The sequence below is a fragment of the Taudactylus pleione genome, unplaced genomic scaffold, assembly GCF_031769625.1.
Source record: "Taudactylus pleione unplaced genomic scaffold, aTauple2 ptg000682l, whole genome shotgun sequence".
Taxonomy (NCBI): Eukaryota; Metazoa; Chordata; class Amphibia; order Anura; family Myobatrachidae; genus Taudactylus; species Taudactylus pleione.
Genome location: NW_028285084.1, coordinates 1,977,636 through 1,998,887, shown reverse-complemented (window position 1 = coordinate 1,998,887; position 21,252 = coordinate 1,977,636). Strand labels below are relative to the sequence as shown.

At 44.1% G+C, this 21,252-nt stretch overlaps 1 protein-coding gene across 2 annotated transcripts in view; it reads right to left on the bottom strand.

Moving 5' to 3' along the window:
* ACACA (acetyl-CoA carboxylase alpha) overlaps window positions 1-21,252 on the bottom strand; it is a 532,248-nt gene that overhangs the window by 497,313 nt on the left and 13,683 nt on the right. For both annotated transcript variants that reach the window (XM_088455952.1, XM_088455953.1), the window contains exons 2-4: window positions 16,118-16,358; window positions 10,797-10,929; window positions 2,281-2,419 (exon numbers count right to left, since the gene is read on the bottom strand). In XM_088455952.1, the coding sequence (XP_088312078.1) occupies window positions 2,281-2,419; window positions 10,797-10,929; window positions 16,118-16,341 (496 nt within the window). In that variant the 5' untranslated portion in view covers window positions 16,342-16,358. The remainder of the gene's footprint in view (window positions 1-2,280; window positions 2,420-10,796; window positions 10,930-16,117; window positions 16,359-21,252) is intronic.

Sequence of the window (21,252 nt, the reverse complement as noted above, 5' to 3'; positions counted from 1 at the left end):
CATTCTCCTTGACCTCTCTGCTGCTTTTGACACTGTGGACCACCCTCTACTGCTGCATATCCTTCACTCCCTTGGTCAACGTGACACTGCTCTCTCCTGGCTGTCCTCTTACCTCTGTGACCGCTCCTTCTCTGCTTCCTCTCATGACAACTTCTCCCCAACACAGCCTCTTACAGTAGGTGTTCCCCAAGGTTCTGTTCTTGGACCTCCCCTATTCTCTCTCTATACATCCTCTCTAGGTAAACTCATCCGCTCTTTTGACCTCCATTATCATCTCTATGCTGATGATACTCAGATCTACCTTTCCTCACCTGATCTTTCCCCCTCTCTACTGACTCGTATCTCTAACTGTCTCTCTGCTATCTCTTCCTGGATGTCCCAGCGATTTCTCAAACTAAATATGTCTAAGACTGAGCTGTCTTCCCACCCTCCCACATAACATCATGTCCCACTATTTCTTTATCAATAGATGGCATAACTATCTCATCCTAAAGTGCGTTGTCTTGGAGTCATCCTGGACTCTTCCCTCTCCTTCAAACCACATATTCAGAACCTCTCGCAGTCCTGTCGTTTCCATCTCAAGAATATTTCCAAGATCAGACCCTTTCTCACCCAGGATGCCACCAAAACCCTCATACATTCACTGGTCATCTCCAGATTGGACTACTGTAACCTCCTCCTATCTGGCCTGCCCAAATCCCATCTCTCTCCTCTCCAGTCTGTGCTCAATGTTGCTTCTCGGCTCATCTTCCACTCCAAAGGCTCTACATCTGCCATCCCCTCTCTTACAACCCTCCACTGGCTCCCCTTCCATTTCAGAACACAATTCAAGGTTCTCAAACTCACTTACAAAGCCCTCACCCATTCCTCTCTCATTTACATCTCTGATCTCCTCTCCCTTCACTCTTCTGTCCACCCTCTTTGTTCACTTAATACACGCTGCCTTTCATGCCAATTGATTACTTCCTCCCACTCCCGCCTCCAAGATTTTGCCCGCGCTGCTCCCCACCTTTGGAACTCCCTCCCTCTCCCCATCAGACATTGCACCTCTCTACAATCTTTCAAATGAGCTCTTAAGACCCACTACTTCATTAAAGCCTTCCAGCTCTCATCCTAACTTGCTGCTACATCTTCCTTCCTCCCCGCCTACCCCATCTGTGTCACTCCTGTTAGTCTGCCCCTACCTTAAAAAATGTAAGCTATTTCGAGCAGGGTCCTCTACTCTCTTGTGCTTCTCCCTACTGTAATTTAATTTATCTCTTACTCCCCACTAGGGCAACCAACACTCAGCTGCTTATGTGGGCGTAAAGGTCGCTAATATAGCTATGTTTATTATACATGTCCATGTCCTGCTTTGTATTGTAAGTCACTGTTTACTTATTTATTTGTTCATGTACTTTTTAAGGCGCTGCGGAACACTTGTGGTGCCATACAAATGATGATGATGATAATAATAATATAAACCTGTTTTTCATGGAATGTGCTAAGATTGTCAAAATAACCAACAACTGATATATGGGTCTATTTAATCAAGCAATTTTTTTCATAATATATAAAATAAAAACTGCAGTTTCTGCATAAGTGCATGAATTGTTGCTATTTACCAATAGCACAATGCAGGAGATTTCACAGAACTCTCTGGCAGAGTGCTTATAAGCACTGAAAGCAGATTGCAGTCCCCATTATTATAAATGAGGCCACGATCCTAGTCCTACGTACCAAACATCTTCAGTTGGTGTAAACTGCTTTAAGCCTATAGAGGCTTACGAGCAGGTGAAAGATCTTCCCGATCTCTCTCTCCCACAGCCTCCAGTCGGTGGCGGCAGAAACTTACACTGCGCATGCGCAGAGTCAGCTTATCCCAGAGAGGTCTTTCAGACGTGAAAGACCTACAATATGCTGGGGATATAACTGATAGTAACCGCTTTCCCTGCAATTTTCTTTGTACAAAGATATTTTAATCAAAAATGAAAATATCCACCGTGAAACAGAACCTTAATAATTGCGGCAGTTCCGCGATTATTAATACATAGGACCCTTAATCAGGTTCAAACATTTCTTTACCATTGTGGGCCCACAGACTTAAAAGAAAAACAACCATGTCATCATGGCTTCATTTAGAACATCAAAAAGCCAACATTTAGAGTATGGGCCATATTCAATTAGGTGCGAAAAGCCGTATGCCTGTGTTTTCTTTCTTTTTTTTTTTTTTTAAAGTAATGTTTGCTAAAAGTAATACAGGTTTATGAATTTATAAACAGACAAGAACATATAACTCACCTGCATTTGCTTTTAGGTCCTCAGGGGTTACCATAACAACAAATCGAATTGCTCTTTCATTCCGAAACATCTCATAGGACCATCGTCTTATTGATCGCATGCATTTGACTGCTGCTATACCATTATTAGCAATAAGCACCTGTCGTACAATACACAAATTAAATATAGAAATATGTAAGCATGACTTTAAATAAGTAAAAACACAGCAGCACTGGCATTAAATTAAAATTTACATATGTTCACTTCAATGATGCAAGGTAGACATGAAAATTTAATTTCTAGGATAGCAAATTTTGAGCTACTGTACAGAGGGCCTGATTCACTACGGATCGCAATACTGCGTACGCACGCACGCACTTCAACTGAGATAACAAGTTAATCCACTGCGATCGCAATGCAAACTCAGCACAACATAAGCACGCCCACTTTACCTTACACACATCCGTAATGTTTAGAGTACCATCGCATGCATCACGCACACTTGCACAAGCCCTGACCTTACTCAGGAATTGCTAACAACCACGCACGCTATGAGACCTCATATACGCGTATGGCGTCGCAGTGGCTAAGTTATGCACGCCCCTGCAATGGGGTGCGAACGCACTGGGAGCACCTGCATTTCCCCGGACCACCCACCGTCACCACCCACAAACGGTGCTTCCTGTCAGTCACTCTGCGAAAGGTCTGCGTAGCTTCTGCAATCGCAGTCCCAATCGCTAGTTTGCGCACTGTGATGCATATGCATGCGTAGCACGCAACAATCGGCCGACTGCGTGCGTATTAGCAACTGCGATCCATACAGAGTCAGGCCCAGAGTGTATATCTATGTGTAGTACAGATGTGTCCACATACATCTATCCTCTGTGCGCTACAAGTCGCATTACACTTCATGCATGAGTGCCATGTGACTCGGTAGCGCCAATGGTCTTTTCGAGCTACTTTTTACCTTCAAATGCGTCTTATTCACACAGCGGTGCGAATAGAATGCACAAGCTCTGTGACACTGTAATGTAGCAATTTGCATGTAGATACATTCGCAGCTTCACAGAAAACAAAGGCATACCGCATTTTATTCAGCAGAAACTGCTTGTGCATTCCATTCGCACCTCTGTGCAAATAAGATGCATATGAAAATAAAAAGTCACATGAAAGATGATCGGCTCTACAGAGTCACGCCATGGCATGGCACGACTAGAAGGGCTGTTTAACGCACAAGGAGGCTAGATGTATGTGGATACATTTGTATACGAAAACCATCAGAACCAAATTAAGACATTTCACACCTTTCCTCTTTAATGTTACACCCAACATCCAGTTTTAATGGATTATTATCTTTTATTTATAAGGCGCCACAAAAATGTATGCAGCGCCTTATTGGGTAAACATGATTTTTAGTACTTACCGGTAAATCCATTTCTCAGTTTCCAAAGGGGACACTGGAGCTCAAGACACGGGGGTGTAGACGGTGGTAGAGTAGAGCCTGGCACTTTAAATAATTTAGAAGTGTGACGGCTCCTCCCTCTCTATGTCCCATCAGTCCCAGTTAAGAAACTGAGCCTGAGAGGAGACGGAGGACAACAGGAAGACGAGGGTAAGGAGAAGTCCACAAAACGGTACAAGACCGACTAAGGAGAACAGAGAAACCCCTCTGCAGGGAACACATGCAGTCACACAACCATATAATGCAGAAAATCGCAATAGAACCAAACAAAACGGCAGGTACATAGTGCTGGGTGGGCATCTAGTGTCCCCTGTGGAATAGGAGAAATGGATTTACCGATAAGTACCAAAATCCTGTTGTTTTTCCCTTCGTTCACTAGGGGACACTGGAGCTCAAAAAACACTGGGGATGTCCCAAAGCTAACCTCCCGGGTGGGAAGCTCTGAGAACTTGCAAACCCCGCGGCCAACCAAAACAGGAACTGCCAAGAACCGTAGGCCCAATTAAAGAGCTAAGGATCAAGCGTCCTAGAGCACAGGAGACAATCAGAACTCCATGCTGGACCATCACCAAAAATTCCACAACAAACAGCATAAGTCATATGAAACAGGAGAACGGCGACCCTAGCGGACAACAGCAGACAAGAATCGTCAGACATAGTAAGCTCAGCAGAAAACAGGCCAAACCGGACCATTTAGTAGCAGACAGCACCAACAAGCATCCGTAGGAAAAGGGGAGCATCATGAGAACAAACTCGAGAAAACCTTACCAGATTTTTAAAAATAGTAAGAAGCAACAGCTCATGACATTAGAATCCTAGCACAGCTGTGCATAAAAATATAAATCGAGATATATAAAATTATACATACATATATACATAGTCAGGTACATGAAGGCCAGAACCAAGTACAGAACAGTTGACCAAGACCATTCTTGAGGTCCATATAATAGGGGGGCTTTTAACCAGCAGAAAGGATAGACTGTAGAAGTCCCAACAAGTGGAGATCCCACAGATCAAGAGGCGGCAAGGATAGACCATAGAAGTCCCAACAAGTGGAGATCCCACAGGTCAAGAGGCAGCATTGAGACTACACCACCTTGGAGAGAATGAGATAGCAGGACAACCCATTCTGAAACAGATGGATAAGCCAGCAACTTGACCCCTTCAGCGGACCAAGGAGAAGTCTAGCTTTCACCTCACCTGGAAAAACAACCAACCTTGGTAACAGCGGAAAAGAAAAACCACAGCATAAACCCCAAACGATAGACGACTTCCAAACTTGATGGAAGTGTGTAGTCGATACCAGCTTTCTGGCCCGAACATCATATTAAAAGAATCAGGATACTTTAGCAGAAGAAGAGCTAGCCAACAGACATGAGCCATCTGCAAGAACTACCAATATAGGGAAGCACCCTACAAAGAGATCATCAGTATAATGCGTGGAAACATTGCTGTCTAAGAACCAAACTTGTGACTATATCACATTAATGCTGCAGAACATATGCACTAGTCCATTTAGGCATCTGAGTCCAGAATGTAGCATAATACCAACAGATTCTAGTATAATAGCATTGCATATCTCTAGTCCAGCTAAAGAGATTAATCAGGAGAGGTCTCCAAACAAGCGACAGCCAACGAGAAGCAGCACTGCGAGCTAACCTCACACTCTGAAGAGAGAGAACTGTCGTACTCCACCTAGTAGAAAGTGGAATTATATAACAATACCTGTCAGAGAATGACGGTCACCTCAAGTTGAGGATAAACGCTCCTAGAAGAATTTGTGACAAAGAGGTAAATGTCATTACAGAAGACCGGAACCACTGACTCCAATAAGTACCAGAGCCTCAACCAACAATGCTCACACCTATCTGTGACATCCTTGCTGGAAGATGGTAGAGAGATACGAACGACACCTGTGGAGACAGACAACGGATCTTTCCAGGAAGGAGGAATAAGCTGTGTTGGAACTATGGACACACAAGCTAGGTAAGCTTGAAAGTGGAGAGCCAACTGAAGCAAACGGTTAACATAATTGGGTGGGTGACTGCTGGGACAGCAGCTAGGGTGTGGGGTAAGTCTGCTTACCTGTGAGTGACCAGAAACCCCCTGGATGCTTTGTAGAATTTCACTGACCTTTCTCATCTCGCAGTCACCAGCCTCTTCCGGTATGAAGAGCAGCAATAACTTCCATACGTGGTATAAGACCCAAAGATTTACAGCTCAGACTTCAGCCTGGAGACGTGGCAGTAGAAAATGCTATACAAAATTTATAGAATTGTTAGTGGAGACATTTTGGTCATACAACTGGACCACACTATGGCCCTCATTCAGAGGCGGTCGCAAGAAGTGAGCGCTCTCTCTGAATGAGGGCGGCCGCTTCACGTTTCAAGTGCGGCCTCCTGGTGACTAGCTAAGCTGTGGGTTAACACCCACAGCTTTAGCGACCGACCAGGTTGATGGTCGCAATGGTCAAGACCATCGCGACCATCAGGGCTGCGATGAGACCCTAAGGTTGGGTCTCGGCAACCGTAAGCCCCAGGGAGCTTCCTGCTCTGATTGAGCAGGAAGCTCCCCACTGACATCACTGCTGATGTCAGTGCGGCCACCCACAAAACGACAACCCCCGCCCCGCCTACAAAACTGGGCGACAGCCGCCCCCTTTGTAGTGAGCTCCGGAGCGAGAGAATTTCTCCCTCACTCCGGGGCTTGCGCACGCGCAGTGGAGCCGCTGCGCGTGCGCAGGGCTAACATCGATGCGGTTGCGAGTGCTCAGTGCTTGCGACCGGGTCTAAATGAGACCCTATGACCTTGCCCGGCATGCTCCATTAGAATGTATGGAATATATATATAAATATATATATATATTTCCATAGACAAAAAACCTTGTGGTTTCACATGTCCCATTAAGGCTGCTTAGACATGATCTGAAATTTCACAAAACCTATTGATTTTCTGCCACACAAACTTAAAAAAATAATGAAATTACGATCATTAAGGCTGACGCCTTAATGGATGTGTTCCTTGCGCAATACAGATATGGTATGCCATCACACCCTGTGGTTAACTGCAGATTCAGCACTCTCACAGAATGAGATTGCCGTCACTCACAAAATGGTGGAGCTGCTAATTACCAGAATTGTGTGCTCATTGGAAAACACACATGCAGTTTATGCAACTGAGGTCAAAGCAGAAAATAGAGCTGTGCAGATGGAATAAAAGTGGTGTAGATGGGGGGAGGAGACACAGCAGCGTGGATAGGTGAGGCACAAAGGCGTGTAGAGGAGGGAAGGTTAAGTAGTACAGAGGAGGGGGGGTAGCCAAAGTAACGCAGATAGGTGGAAAACGGTGGTGCGGATGGGTGGAAACAGAGTGGCACGGTTTGGGGGGACAACGACGTGGAGGAGGGAAGAGAGTGGCATGGACATGGGAAGACAGAGCAGTGCAGATGGGTAAAGATAGATTGGTGTGGATAAGGGAATACAGACTAGCACAAATAGGAGAACACACAACAGTAGGAATTGGGGAAGACAGATTAATGTCATAATCACAATGTAAAGTTGTAGAGCCTAAGCCCAAGCGCATGGAGTAATCTATTGCTCACTATTTAAACCCAACTTCCAATGCCAATGCCAAAGTGTGCACACACATATGCCTGGGTGAAGTACTGCCTGGGAACGGTATGATTAACCGTCGGACCTACGTCCAGCGGTTCAAATCCCGGCAGCAATGAAGATCCCAACAGGTAAGTAAGAGAACTAAGCCAACACTCCCCCCCCCCCCAACCCTCTCTTAGGGGTGCCTAACCCCAACCTCCTCCCCCAGTGCCTAACCCCCCCTGTAGGTGCCTAACCCCAACCCCCCCTTCCTCTAGCCTAACCCTAAGTCCCCCCCTGGGAGCCCCTTACCAATGCTCCTGCACTGCATTGGGACTACCTTATTGAGAAGTGCCAGAAAGTAAACACATACAGTGTAGCAAAAATGCGGATTTTGCATCCGTATGGGCATAGCTGCGCAGGATATGTTATTGCCCTTTTTTTTTAATTTATATGTAATGTCCTTTGTGTGTGGATAGGTGACAAAACTCCTCTGAACTATTCCCCATTGAAGGTGGACAACAGGTTTTAAAGGAGTCTCTTTTCCTGCTTCAGCCATAATTATGTCAACTTGTATATAGCACATAAGAAGTATGTCCAGGGAAATTACCTGACAGCTGGCCAGATCCTTGATAGCCAGTCTGCACAAATTTCTTTTGCTGATGGCAGTGACTTGGTTTATTTAATCACGCGTGCTCAGGTAACCGGTATAAATCACTGGACGAGATTCTCAGATTGGCGTATCTCGAAGATTGGCCGGTAGTTCTGTGACATACAGTGTTCTGGTGGCAGCTAGCTATCCACTGCTGTACTGCACAACAATATGACAGGCAGGGATGCAGTGATATGAATATAAAGATGCACATGGGGAGCACTCCTCGCCTACAGGCTACGATATAGGCATAGCCGCTTAGTGTCTGTCAGAGCTGTGCTCTGTGGGCTTCCATGGGAGCAGCAGGACAACCTTCTTCTTTGACATAGAGGAGGGAAGAGCAGGCATCTAAGTGTGTAACAGGCATTATGCTGTCACACTGTGAGAGAGCCAGATTACTAAATGGCAACAATAGAGTGCAGGACGCGTCGATAATAAGCTCCGCCCCCTCTTGCTTTAACCAGGAATTAACCCCGGCTGTTAAACTGCCCCTATTAGCATTGTCCCCAGAAACCACGAGGAGGGGAAATCGGGGTCTCTCCTAATAGTGACAGCCACGGCATGTCACTGAGCCAAGCTATAAACATCCACTGCTCCTGCTAATCAGGAGCAGTGGATATACTTACAGGCTGCTGCGGCTGGGATGCTGGGCTGAGGGGAACCCGGACATGAGCCGTTGTCAGCTGTGGCAGGTCCTTGCAGGGTCAGATGGTTCCATCTGTGAGCCCCCTCCTCAGGGCCACCGGACAGAGACTGCAGCAGCTGTGGCGGTGCCGTTCCCGGCAGTTCCCCTGTAGCAAGAAAACTGCCACAGCTAGCAGTCTGCCTGTCCTCAATGCTTGTTTATAAAAACAAAAAGAAAGCTATATGAAAAGGCTGGACACAGCCTAAATGTGCTACCGGCTCTCTCAGGCACTTTTCTAAAACTGAGGCTGATATTGCATTGAGAGGGAGGAGCCAGTCACACTTCTAAATTATTGAAGTGCCAGGTTCTACTCTACCACTATCTATACCCCAGTGTATTGAGCTCCAGTGTCCCTTAGTGGATGAAGGAGAAAACTGTAACAAAGTTCCAGAGCAAGTTCAGCACATAATGGGAGACTATAGCATAAGTATTAAACATTATTATCACACCACAGTCGAGGTAGACCATAAGTTAAGATAGGGCAACACCCTGAAGCTAGCAGGAATTTGCAGTGGCAAATTGTGGATGGGAATCTATTCAGTACTCCATGATCCTGTACCCATTGTATTGGCAAACAAACAGTCAGTATCAATGAGGGAGAAAAGGATATGAACACTGGTGACATGGATAGTGGAAGGGAAAAATAAGAGGGTGAAGGGCCCTACCCATAAGAGCTTGCAAACTAAGGGGAAGGGATAAACAGTTAAAGGGTGGACTGGGAAGGATACATGGAGGATGGGTAGAAGAGAATAATAATATATTATCAGGAGGGCATGATGAAATGACAAAAATGTAAGTTTTAAGGGCAGGTTTATAGATTAAAAGACTAGTCGAGAGTCTGACTGGCGAGGGAGTGAGTTCCATAGGATGGGACTCCCCGAGCAAAACTTGGGAGGCAAGTGTTAGGAAGTGATCAGGGTGAAGGACATGGTCTAGAGGAGGAATAGAGAAGGAGGGAGTGAGTGTGGAGTAGAAGTGAGGTCGGAGATGGGCAGAGGGGAAGAGTGGTTTAAGGCTTTGTACTTTGAACTGGATTCTGAGAGGGACTGGGAGACAGTGAAGCAGGTTGCAGAGGTGGATGGCAGGAGCTGTATGGCGGGAGAGGAAAAGAAGACACACAACAGTGTTACAAAATGATTGAAGTGAGAATAAAGAGGGGTTACAGAGGAGGAGGTAACAGAAGTCTAAGCGGGAAAAGATAAGAGCATGCATGAGTTTTGGTGGCATCAGCGGTAAGGAAGGAAAAATTCTGGCGATGACCCAGAGCTGGAGATAACATTGAGAGATGGTTTGAATGTGGGGAATAAAGCAGTGAGCAGAGTCCAGGAAGATGCCAAGAAAGCAGACCTGGGGGAACACAAATAGAGGGGGATTTGAGAGAGAGGGCCAGAAACATACCCTCAAAGGGCAGGGGACAGATGGGCAATAAGTTTGGTCTTGGCCATGATAAGTAGTTGGAAATGCGCTAGAGGATGGAGGGAGACAGGTCAGAAGAGGAGAGGCAGATTTAAGCGTCATCAGCATAAAGATGATAATGATGGCTGAAGGAGCTAATGAGGATTCCAAAAAAGGAGGTATAGAGGGAGATGAGAACGGGGCCGAGAACAGACCCCTGGCAGATGCCAACAAGTAGAGGAAGTAAGGGGGACTACACGATTACTACTGTTAAAACTATGTTACATTTTTCAATAATAATAAAATATATATATATATATATATATATATATATATATATATATATATTTATATATTTAGATAGAACAGGGTAGAAAGGTGGCACTCAATAGGCATTGGACTAATAAAGGACATTTTTATTGCTGTACAACGTTTCGGGGTCTCCCCCTTCATCAGGGACAGCAACAATCTGTTGCTGTCCCTGACGAAGGGGGAGACCCCGAAACATTGGAATAATAAAGGACATTTTTATTGCTGTACAAAGCCTATTGAGTGCCACCTTTCTACCCTGTTCTATATGGAGTGTTTTTTACACTGGAGGAAGGCACCATAGCAAGCATATTTTGCGACCCAGGTGGTGAGTGCCGGGCTTTCGTGGCTATATTTGTTAGTCCATTGTTTAACAGTAAATATTGTTTTGGAAGAATGCAGAAATATTCCTGATATGTAAATATGTTGAGTAAAGTATACCTTTTCTATAACTTTATTCCCTCCAAAACGAGTGACAAATTCTGCTGGGGACGCCACAGTAAAATCTCTCTGCAAGTCTATTTTTTTTCGATCTCGACCTTGCTTGACCAAATGCAGCCCAGACATGCTAGGTCTGTAAAGAAGCATAAATGTAAACCTTACTGTGCACTGAAATCATAAAGACAATGAACTGTAAATTGTCCCCTGAATTGATAAAGCATTACTTCTCACTTGGTACAGGCAAATGGTTTTAAATTCTCCATGAAAAATAAAATTAAAGTACAGTATAGAACACACACACAAACACATACAAACACACACACACACACACACACACACACACACCTTAAACTTCTGAGGTGTGTTACCAATTTATTGTTCATATTTAGTCATTCAGGGTTTTTGTGTCTTAACTGTTTTTATAGAACTAATACCCCTTTCAGACATACAACCCGGGAAATTTCCTGCTCAGACCCGGGAATTTCTCCTGTGCAAATTCCCGGGTATTTGGTCGAGACCCCCCTTTCACACTACAGTGTCTACCCGGGAAATTCCCAGGTGGACCCCTTTCAGACAAGAGCAGGGTTTTTCTGCTTACCTGCCTCTTCTCTGCCGTCTGCTCCTCCTAGCCTATCCCCTCTCTGGCTGATGATGATGATGTCATCATTCAGCAGCCAAAAGCCGGCCAATCGTAATACAGTTTTTTTTTTAATATAATTTTTTTAAACATATATTTTAATTCCCTGGTGGTCCAGCGGGAGTGTGGGCGGCCCGCTGTGACACAGCCGGCCGATGCTGGGGGTGGTGAGCAGCAGCGCTGAGCGTCCTATAGGACGATCTGCGCTGTCAGCTCAAGGCAGCAGCGCTAAGCGTCCTATAGGACGCTCTGCGCTGTCAGCTCAAAGAAGCAGCGCTGAGCGTCCTATAGGACGCTCTGCGCTGTCAGCTCAAGGCAGCAGCGCTAAGCGTCCTATAGGACGCTCTGCGCTGTCAGCTCAAGGCAGCAGCGCTGAGCATCCTATTGGACGCTCTGCGCTGTCAGCTCATAGCAGCAGCGCTGGGCGTCCTATAGGACGCTCTGCGCTGTCAGCTCAAAGCAGCAGCGCAGAGCGTCTGCGCTGTCAGCTACATGCAAAAGCTGCTTGGTACTGCCGGGGAATAGTAAATTCCAGGGTAGCACCATTCAGACAGAAGCAGGGTAATTTCCCGGGACTTAAGTTCCGGGAAAAACCCTGGTCGATTGCAAGGGCGGCTACCCGGGAACATGTTCCCGGGTAGGTACCTTTCACACAGACATGAGACCCAGGAATTTTGGCCGAGGCAGGCCAAAATCCCGGGAATCTCAGTATGTCTGAAAGGGGTATAAGTAATATAAAGCATAGTTACAACCAGTCATGAAGTTACCTATAAGTAAGGTCCATTAAAAGGGATCTGGGACACAATGAAGAAACATTAATATCGTTCCAAAATAAAAGAGGACCAGCATTTCCAGTTTATAGGATTATAGTGATAATCCTGTCGAAAACTATACAACATATTCGGATGAAACAAAATATACAAATCAAATTATATAAACCTTGTAAACCCCAAACACCAGATCGAATGATCCACACCTTATAATGATCCCATGCCACTCTGCTTCCAAATCTTGGGCCCGATTCGGATGTGGATGCAATGCGGATATATTCACAGATTTAGCAATTGTTAGCCAAGGCGTATGCATGTAATCCGTATGCAGCAATTGTTAGCTAATGTGTATACGTGTAAGCCAGACTGCGAGCATGCAGCAATTTTTAGCCAATGCGGGTAAACCGGACTGCGAGCATGCAGCAATTGTTTGCCAATATGTATGCATGCAAGTCTGACTGCAAGCATGCAGCAATTGTTAGCCAATGTGTATACGTGTAAGCCGGACTGCGAGCATGCAGCAATTGTTAGCCAATGTGTATGCGTGTAAGCCAGACTGCGAGCATGCAGCAATTTTTAGCCAATGTGGGTAAACCGGACTGCGAGCATGCAGCAATTGTTTGCCAATATGTATGCATGCAAGCCTGACTGCAAGCATGCAGCAATTGCTAGCCAATGTGTATGCGTGTAAGCAGGACTGCGAGCATGCAGCAATTGTTAGCCAATGTGTATGCGTGTAAGCTGGACTGCAAGCATGCAGCAATTGTTAGCCAATTTGTATGCGTGTAAGCCGGACTGCGAGCATGCAGCAATTTTTATCCAATGCGTATAAACCGGACTGCGAGCATGCAATTGTTTGCCAATATGTATGCATGTAAGCCTGACTGCAAGCATGCAGCAATTGTTAGCCAATGTGTATGCGTGTAAGTCGGACTGCGAGCATGCAGCAATTTTTATCCAATAATAATGCGGGTAAACCCGGATTGCGAGCATGCAGCAGTTGTTAGTCAATATGTATGCATGCAAGCCTGACTGCAAGCATGTAGCAATTGTTAGCCAACGTGTATGCTTGTAAGCCGGACTGCGAGAATCCAGAAATTGTTAGCCAATGCTTATAAGCCGGACTGCGAGCATGCAGCAATTGTTAGTCAATGTGTATGCGTGTAAGCCGGACTGAGAGCATGCAGAAATTGTTAGCCAAGGTGTATGCGTATATGCTGGACTGCAAGCATGCAGCAATTGTTAGTCAATGTGTATGCGCGTAAGCCGGACTGTGAGCATGCAGAAATTGTTAACCAATGCGTATAAGCCAGACTGTGAGCATGCAGCAATTGTTAACCAATTCGTATGCGCGTAAGCCGGACTGTGAGCATGCAGAAATTGTTAGCCAATGCGTATAAGCCAGACTGTGAGCATGCAGCAATTGTTAACCAATTCGTATGCGTGTAAGCCGGACTGAGAGCATGCAGCAATTGTTAGCTTATGCGTGTAAGCTGGACTGCTAGCATGCAGCAATTGAATTGTGATTACACTCACACAGAGGATTCACTAGCAAAGTAAGTTAGTCAGCATTTGGGAGAGGGAATCTAGGGTAGCTAGAGAAACGCAGGTATATAGGACCATTTAAACACTTTTCAGGGCATCCATAAATTCTTGCTCTGAGCAAGAGAGCCCTCTGCATGTATGGAGGCTCCCGCTAGGTCTGGAAAAGCTGATGGCCGCCTGATTAGCATTCAATGTTTCCGGTTTTGTGCGTGAGTGGCAGATTAGAGACGTCAACTGAAACCATCGCAAACACTGGACGGTGAGTGAAACATTTCGCATTTACAATCTGTGAAAGATAGCAACTGCAATGGCATTTGCGTCCACATCTGAATCAGGCCCCTGCTTTTATATTAACATTAAACTAATTAATTGTGTCTATTTTCCTCAAGGAGCAGCTGCTCCTCAGCTCTACAACATATAATTATTCCTTCCAAACACAGGTCCGTTTAAAGCAAAGCACTGGACAATGATGTGGATCGTCACATGTAGGTAAAACATGGTGGGCTAGTATTGGGGGAAAAAAAATTATGTTAACTAACGGGCACCATAAAGAATATAACAGTTACTTCCACCAAACTACTTCTCAAATTAAAGTAGAATATGCTCAATATGATTAGATGCAGGTCTAGTGCGAAATTGTTTCATGAAACTCGCAGACATAGCATGAATGCGCGCTCCCAAGACTTGCAAGGTCCAATTAGAAATGGCAATTTGTGGTAGTCACAGTGTGTGTGACTTTTCTACAAATTGAGATGTAAGTAAAGTGCATGAAAAAGTGGGGAAACCATCCTGGACCCCAAAAAAAGAGAAAAATTAGATAACAGGATCATAAAGAAGGCTGTTAGTGGCCATAAGGAAACTCCTAGATGTTTTAAAAGGTGTCAAATGGCTGATTTACACTATGAGGCATATTCAATTCCAGGCTAAAGTCCTATACTTTTCGCATGCTGGACTTTTCACCTACATCTATGGTTTTCAATGCAGAAACGTATCGCGACCATGCCAGCTTTTCCCCGTATTCAATTAGAAATCTGCGAAAAACGAGAGCCAGCGAAAATGTAACATGCGAAAAGTACTGTCCAATTTTGGGAAATCAGCCTGACACCCCCCAAAAGATACACTGACATTGGGGATCACTCTAGATACCACCAAATAGCCCTGGTGAAGGTATTTGGGGTACTTAAATGCGCTCAACAGCTTCTATTTCGCGTCTTTGCATAAGTGGTGAAGAATAGCATACATAGTTTTTTTGCCTCAAAATAAGTAGTCCCAGCAAATGTGGGGTACCTGAAAATGGTGCTAGTATATTTTTAAGTTGCTAAAGTGTAGTTTAAAAAAAAAAAAAAAAAAAAAAAGATTGATAAAAAAAACTGCCTGCTGCAAGCACCTGCAAACTTAAAAACACCTGGGGCATACTTGGGGACCCCCCTGGAGTCTATTTCGCTAGTTTTTAAATTTGTCCCCCAACTTTGGACTTATTTGCCCCACAAAACGAAAGTACTTTTTTGGCGTGATCTAAAGACTTTAAACTTTGTTTAATGCAGTTTACCTTTAGGGAACTGTTCCAAGGGTGAAGGTGGGTTCCCGCAGCTTTGCACCCCAAAACCACAATTCTGCGCTTTTTTTCGACACCTACTGTATTCATAGGCAAATCTTTTTCGCAGGTCCCATTGCATTGAGTTTCCGCACCGGCGAAAAGTCTTTGGAATTGACTCGCGGTACTTTTCTGCAGAAACTGACTTATCGCGGCTAATTGAATAAGGCTATTAATTGTTGAAAAAAATATAGCAAGCATTTCTCATCAGGTTAAAGACTTTACCTAAATTTTTGGGTACATAAGACTGTGTAGTATTTTTTCTGTGTTTTTAAAAAGTTGGAATAAACACCTTTATATCTCATGTGCAAATTCAAAAACCCCTCTACCATCAATACATACCTGTCCCACATCATTTAAACCACCATTTAGCTTTTTAGAGAAATTCACTGGGAAACTGACATGTCTTTATTGGTCAAATTATGCTATTTATACCTCTCCAAGTGCATGATTATTCATTGGGAGGGCTGTACCAGAGGTTGTGCACTGTGCCTCGACAGTTACCTTAAAATAAAGATTTTTCCTACCTTTTCACCTGCTTATGAGGGTGCACACACAAATTTTCTCTGAAACTCAATAAGAGTTTGGTATTGGATTGCAAATGTCATTCGCATTGAGAGTTCGCTGTGAGAATGGCTTGCAGGACCCTACTCATATCTAATAATATTGAGCCCATAAAATCGTACAACACACTTAAAATGGTTGTATAGAATTATTCAGTACAAAAATTAGATATTTTTCTGATTCTTAATTGAAAAAAAAACAAAAAACATACCTCATTTGTAGTGCCAGGTTCTCTTGATAGTTTGATAATACCATGTCAGATACTGTGTCTGAAGATATAGAAGCTGGAGATGAAGACCTTTCTTTATCTTCTAGAATATCCACTCTAACTAAGGAGCTAAATTCATCCTCAGAGTTGTCCTCTGATACAGAACCAATAATAAAGCGAGAATGATTCAGGTCTAGCATCTTTGAGTTAGGCAGAGACTCTTCCATTTCTTCTTGCAGGGTGACTTAAAAAAACGTAACATTAGACAGACAAAGATTAGTAGTTGCATTCTGCCAGACACCTCCTTATGCAGAACTATTTATGGTATATTCAACACAAGCGTGTTTTTGCTCCTCTAGGCATCATGGTGCCTTCTATTCCAGTGAGTTGGGTCCACCCTCAGTTTTTATGCCCTTACATCATAACTATTTAGCAAGGACATTTAATGCTACCATTAAACAATTATAAACCTTACTATTAGTACATTTTAGTATAGCAGGGACATATTCTATACCAATATTATAAGAACGTTGTGTTTGTCAGTTTGCTCGAAGTTGGTGCAAAGACTGCTGAACCTTTTTTCCTGAAAACCACATTATATTGTAGTGAAAACTGCTAGAAATAACCAGCACTTTGTTTCATCTCGATCCATCAAGTTAAAGCTGAGCAATAACAAAAACATTATTTATTGACATTACCAATGCAAGATATAGGTGTGGCACCATAAGCACAGCCAGTAAGGGGTGGGGGTGCTTTGGGCCCATGTACACATTATAATCATCATCACCATTTATTTATATGGCGCCGCAAGTGTTCCGCAGTGCTTACAAAATATATAAACAACTACGTGACCAAAGACTTACAGTACAATACAACAGAATGCAGGACAAGGACATGGATAATATACATTGCTACATTAGCAACCCATAACACCCACATAAGCAGCAGAGCTTAAGCAACCAAGTGTTAGGTGCCTTAGTGGGGAGTAAGAAGTACTGTAGATGAAAGTAAGGTAGGGAGAAGCACAAGAGGATAGAGGGCCCTGCTCATAAGAGCTTACATTCTAAAGGGGAAGGGCAGACAAAGGTGAGACACAGATGGGGTACACTTGAATAAAATAGGGTACACAGCAGTCTCTGCACAGGGCAGATGGTGGCATTGGTGTGAGCAGGCACTGCCACCACCAATCTATATAGCGCTGCTGGTCACGTTGGCCACTCCCGTGACAGGGCAAAGCAATACAACTAGAACAACCCAAATTAAAAAAAAGTTGGTAGCAGCGATTTCATTGTGGGCGAAGTCACGGACAACATAACGTATAGAATAAATAGAGAAAAGACCAGAAAAAAAGACACAGAAATAATTAAAGAAGGTTAGCTATTAACTGGACATCTCTAATTCTGTAACTGTGGGTCTTCGGAAGATTAGCGTCATTTCTAGTTAAACTATACTGAATGTTTAGCATGAGGCACACACTAGCATTCTATTATTCATCAGGACACACAAATAAAGAAGCTAGTGCATAATGGATATTGAAATACAGATAATAAATCCATACTGTCAATACAAAGCCTATGGTAACTAAGGGTTGTTTTCAAAAGGAGAACATGAGGGCTTTTTTGCTACTTAATTCAACTATTTATAGGAAAACACGTAATTTTTTAAAGAGAAAGTTCCTGAAATTAACATGAGGTCATTGCGGGATTGCAGTATTTTGCATGTTCTGATAATATCCTGATTTTAATTACTGAAAAGGGGAGTATGTGGGTAAGTGGGTGAAGCTTCACTAGAATGTTGGGAATAGTCAGTACAAAACTGAACGTAACTTGGTAGATTGTGGCATGGATTGTGTGAATTGGGTAAATTAGTTTTATTGCTCTGGGGCAAGGCTTATTTTGTCTCAATTTTGCCCTAATAAATGTTAGGACGTATGGTTTAGCAGATTACTTTTTTTTTTTTTTTTACAATGTTTCTAGTTTGGTTTATGCTAAATAGAGTGAGTGTCACTGCCCCTTTTGTCAAAACTCACCAGGCAAATATATTTGAAGTCCTTAATAAGTATTATATATACTTATTACTAAATGAACGGCCAGCCAAGACTCGATGAGAGACCAGCCACTCAAGATTGACTGGTCATTTATTTAGTAGGTGTCCTCAGTACAAGTGATCAGTTCAGACTAATGACAGTTTTTTTTAAATTCCCAATGGTTATGGCCAGTACACACTAGATGATATGTCATCCGATCCAGCTGGATCGGACGACATGTTGGCAACATCTTATAGTGCGTACACGCAATGTCACTGAGGATGCGTGCTCCCACGCATCGCCAGTGACATCGCCCGTTGGACCAGCATGCAGGTTCAAAGGGTGACAGTCAGCGAGGGCCATGCTGCCGACTGCAGCATGGCTCCTGACATTGGCAAGTGGGTATGCACTTGCCGATGCCGGGGTCCCCGCACGACAGGTCGGCTGGGTACACATCGTTAAATCTGTACCCAGCTTAACTTCAGATCAAAAAGAGTATAGGCAAGCATATAAGGTAAAAATGTAATTACAGAAAATGTAAATTTATTCTTATGGCCACCAATTACAGCTACCAAATATTTTTCATTTATTTCGAGTACCAGATATTTTTAGTTCCTTGCAATCAGTAGAAATTTTTCATTTAATATTGGCATCATATATTTGATATTAACCTGGTACCAATGGCCTATGGATATCAGAATGCATACAATGCTGTTCAGTATTGGGATAATGATATCAAAGTACAGGGACCAAACAAACATTATCTTCTTACAGAACATTATATCCTTTTCAAAGCCATTCTGGATGATAAACAAGTATGGCTGTCACATGTTCACTGCTCTCAGCATGTCATGTGACGGGAGATGGAGGATGTTACAGTGCACAGAGCATACACCAAACCCACTGGGGGGAGATTAATCTAGTTGTGTGGTTTCATCAGAAATTTGCATGCCAATACACTGCAGGTGATTTGGTAAGGAAAACCTCACATTTTTGCTCACAATCAATGGACAGAAATGGCATATTTACAGTTACATCTAGTTTATTAGCCTCCTACTCTGTATATGAAAAAAACAAAAAAACAAACACATTACCTATGAAGCCTTTTGCATACCTCCCAACATTGACATTATAAATCTGAATCACAATAAGCTCTGTGACAGAATGTGGCCTGGAATCGGCCATTAATCACCTCCGCGCCGGCGTCCTTGGGCTTAGGTGTTCAGTCGCTGGGAGTGGAGGTGAGTGGTGGCTGAGTAATCTCCCCGGGGTCTGCTAGGGCTTCCGTGCATGCGTCCTGGTTCCCAAAGGCCGGGCATGGGCGCAGCCATGTTGGTCCATATCACCTGACTAGTCTCTCCCAATGGTAGTCCTGTGGTCACTCAGCTGATCCTCTGATCCAATGACCAGCTACCCAGGAGTACGTAATCTGACCTCAGGAACAGGAAATTGCTGTTCAACTTTGCTGTTCCAGTGATTGTGATACTCACCAATGTTTCTCCATGTAATATCATCAGTGTGTTGCTTCAGTCCTCTTGCTGTCCTCCAGTGGTATTTGTATCAGCTCCCATGCTGACTCCCGGTGTGTCACTTCAGTTCTCTCACTGAACTCCAGTTTTTTTCTGTAATAGCTCTTGTGTTGCTTATTATTGTGCTGTTCAGTTCCCCAGCTGCATCCCTGTGTTACGGTGTCAGCTTTCATGCTGATTACAAGTTAGTTTTCAGTGCATTCCTGTGTTACACTTTCCTATGTTCTTCAGAGCAAGCCTGCGATTGAATCCCTAAGAATTCTCTGTTCATTCCTGTGTCTACATTAACCTATTTTTCTCAGTGCAAGTCTGTGAGGATCTCTTACAATCCTCTGTACATTCCTGTGTCTACATTCCCAGTGCTCCTTGGAGCAAGTCTGAAGCTGGATTATCTCCAAGTGTTAATATATTTATAGGGTTCTCAGTGGTAACTCTCTTAAATATAGTTTCCAGTCTTCCTGCCACTCCCAGGTACCAGTCCAGAGGGCCATGACCTGCTCACTTTGTGCAGTGAAACCCAAATCCCAACTGGAGGGGTCCCTGGTGAAGACCACTAAGTGAGTTAGACTCCGCGTCTCTGGGCAGGTGTAGCCAAACCTGGATTTGGCCAAAATAGGGAGACCTAATCACTGTCACTCACCTAGGGTTCCCTGGCCACCCTAACCTAGCGTCCCCGCTAGGCTGTTTCAGTGGAGTGCTGCGCCATTACCCATTTCTGAAGGGCAGAGAACACCTTGCCTTACAGCGCAGCGCCCCGCTGAACCAGTCTGCGGGTTCTGTCCACCAGGCCGCAATGTCCTGTGGTAGGGGAAAACGGCAGAGCAGCGGTCACCACCGGCGAATATAATGCCGGGCGCATACGCCCGGCATCCATTCACAGTGACAGCGGGACTTGGGGACTGCCCAGCATGTCCGTAAGTGCTAGACACGCCCCCAAGAGTGACAAATAAGGGGACGCATCATAAAGACACGCCCCCTTTCATTGGCCATGACCCCTTTTTCGGACGCACGGCACGCAGAAGTACCCTAGCTCTAGGTCCGGAGCCCTGCCTGCCGCTGGACCTAGAGTGAACACTACTAACCCCCTGGCTTTTGTCCTCACCCGAGGAACCTCCTGTACGGATCGTAACACACACAAACTCCAATTCAATCCACCCACTTTGGAAAAATTCTTCACCTATTTTTTTGAGCTTTGTGAATCATGACACTTGGGAGGTATATTGACTATACTGTGTGATAGTATCAAGGCAGACATTCTGTAGCTGGCTTTTATGTGGTCCATGTCAGTCTATGATTTTTAATGAGCAACAATGACTTGTCTTTTAACTTATGTATGAAGTTTATTTTTTTAACTGAAAATGTAATGGTCTTATTTGGCACTTGTCTGTTACCGAATTAATTTTTTTTTCCTGCTATATTTAATACAGCAACCAGTTATAAGGCTAGTTTTGCCTTGTAACAGATGGCTACTTTAAATTTAGTGTTGAACGGACTGAAATCATGCTGGTTCCTTAATCTTAGGCCCTATTCCATAATCCCCTATGCCATCACATTCAGAAAACACATTCCTTCCAATTGTGCAC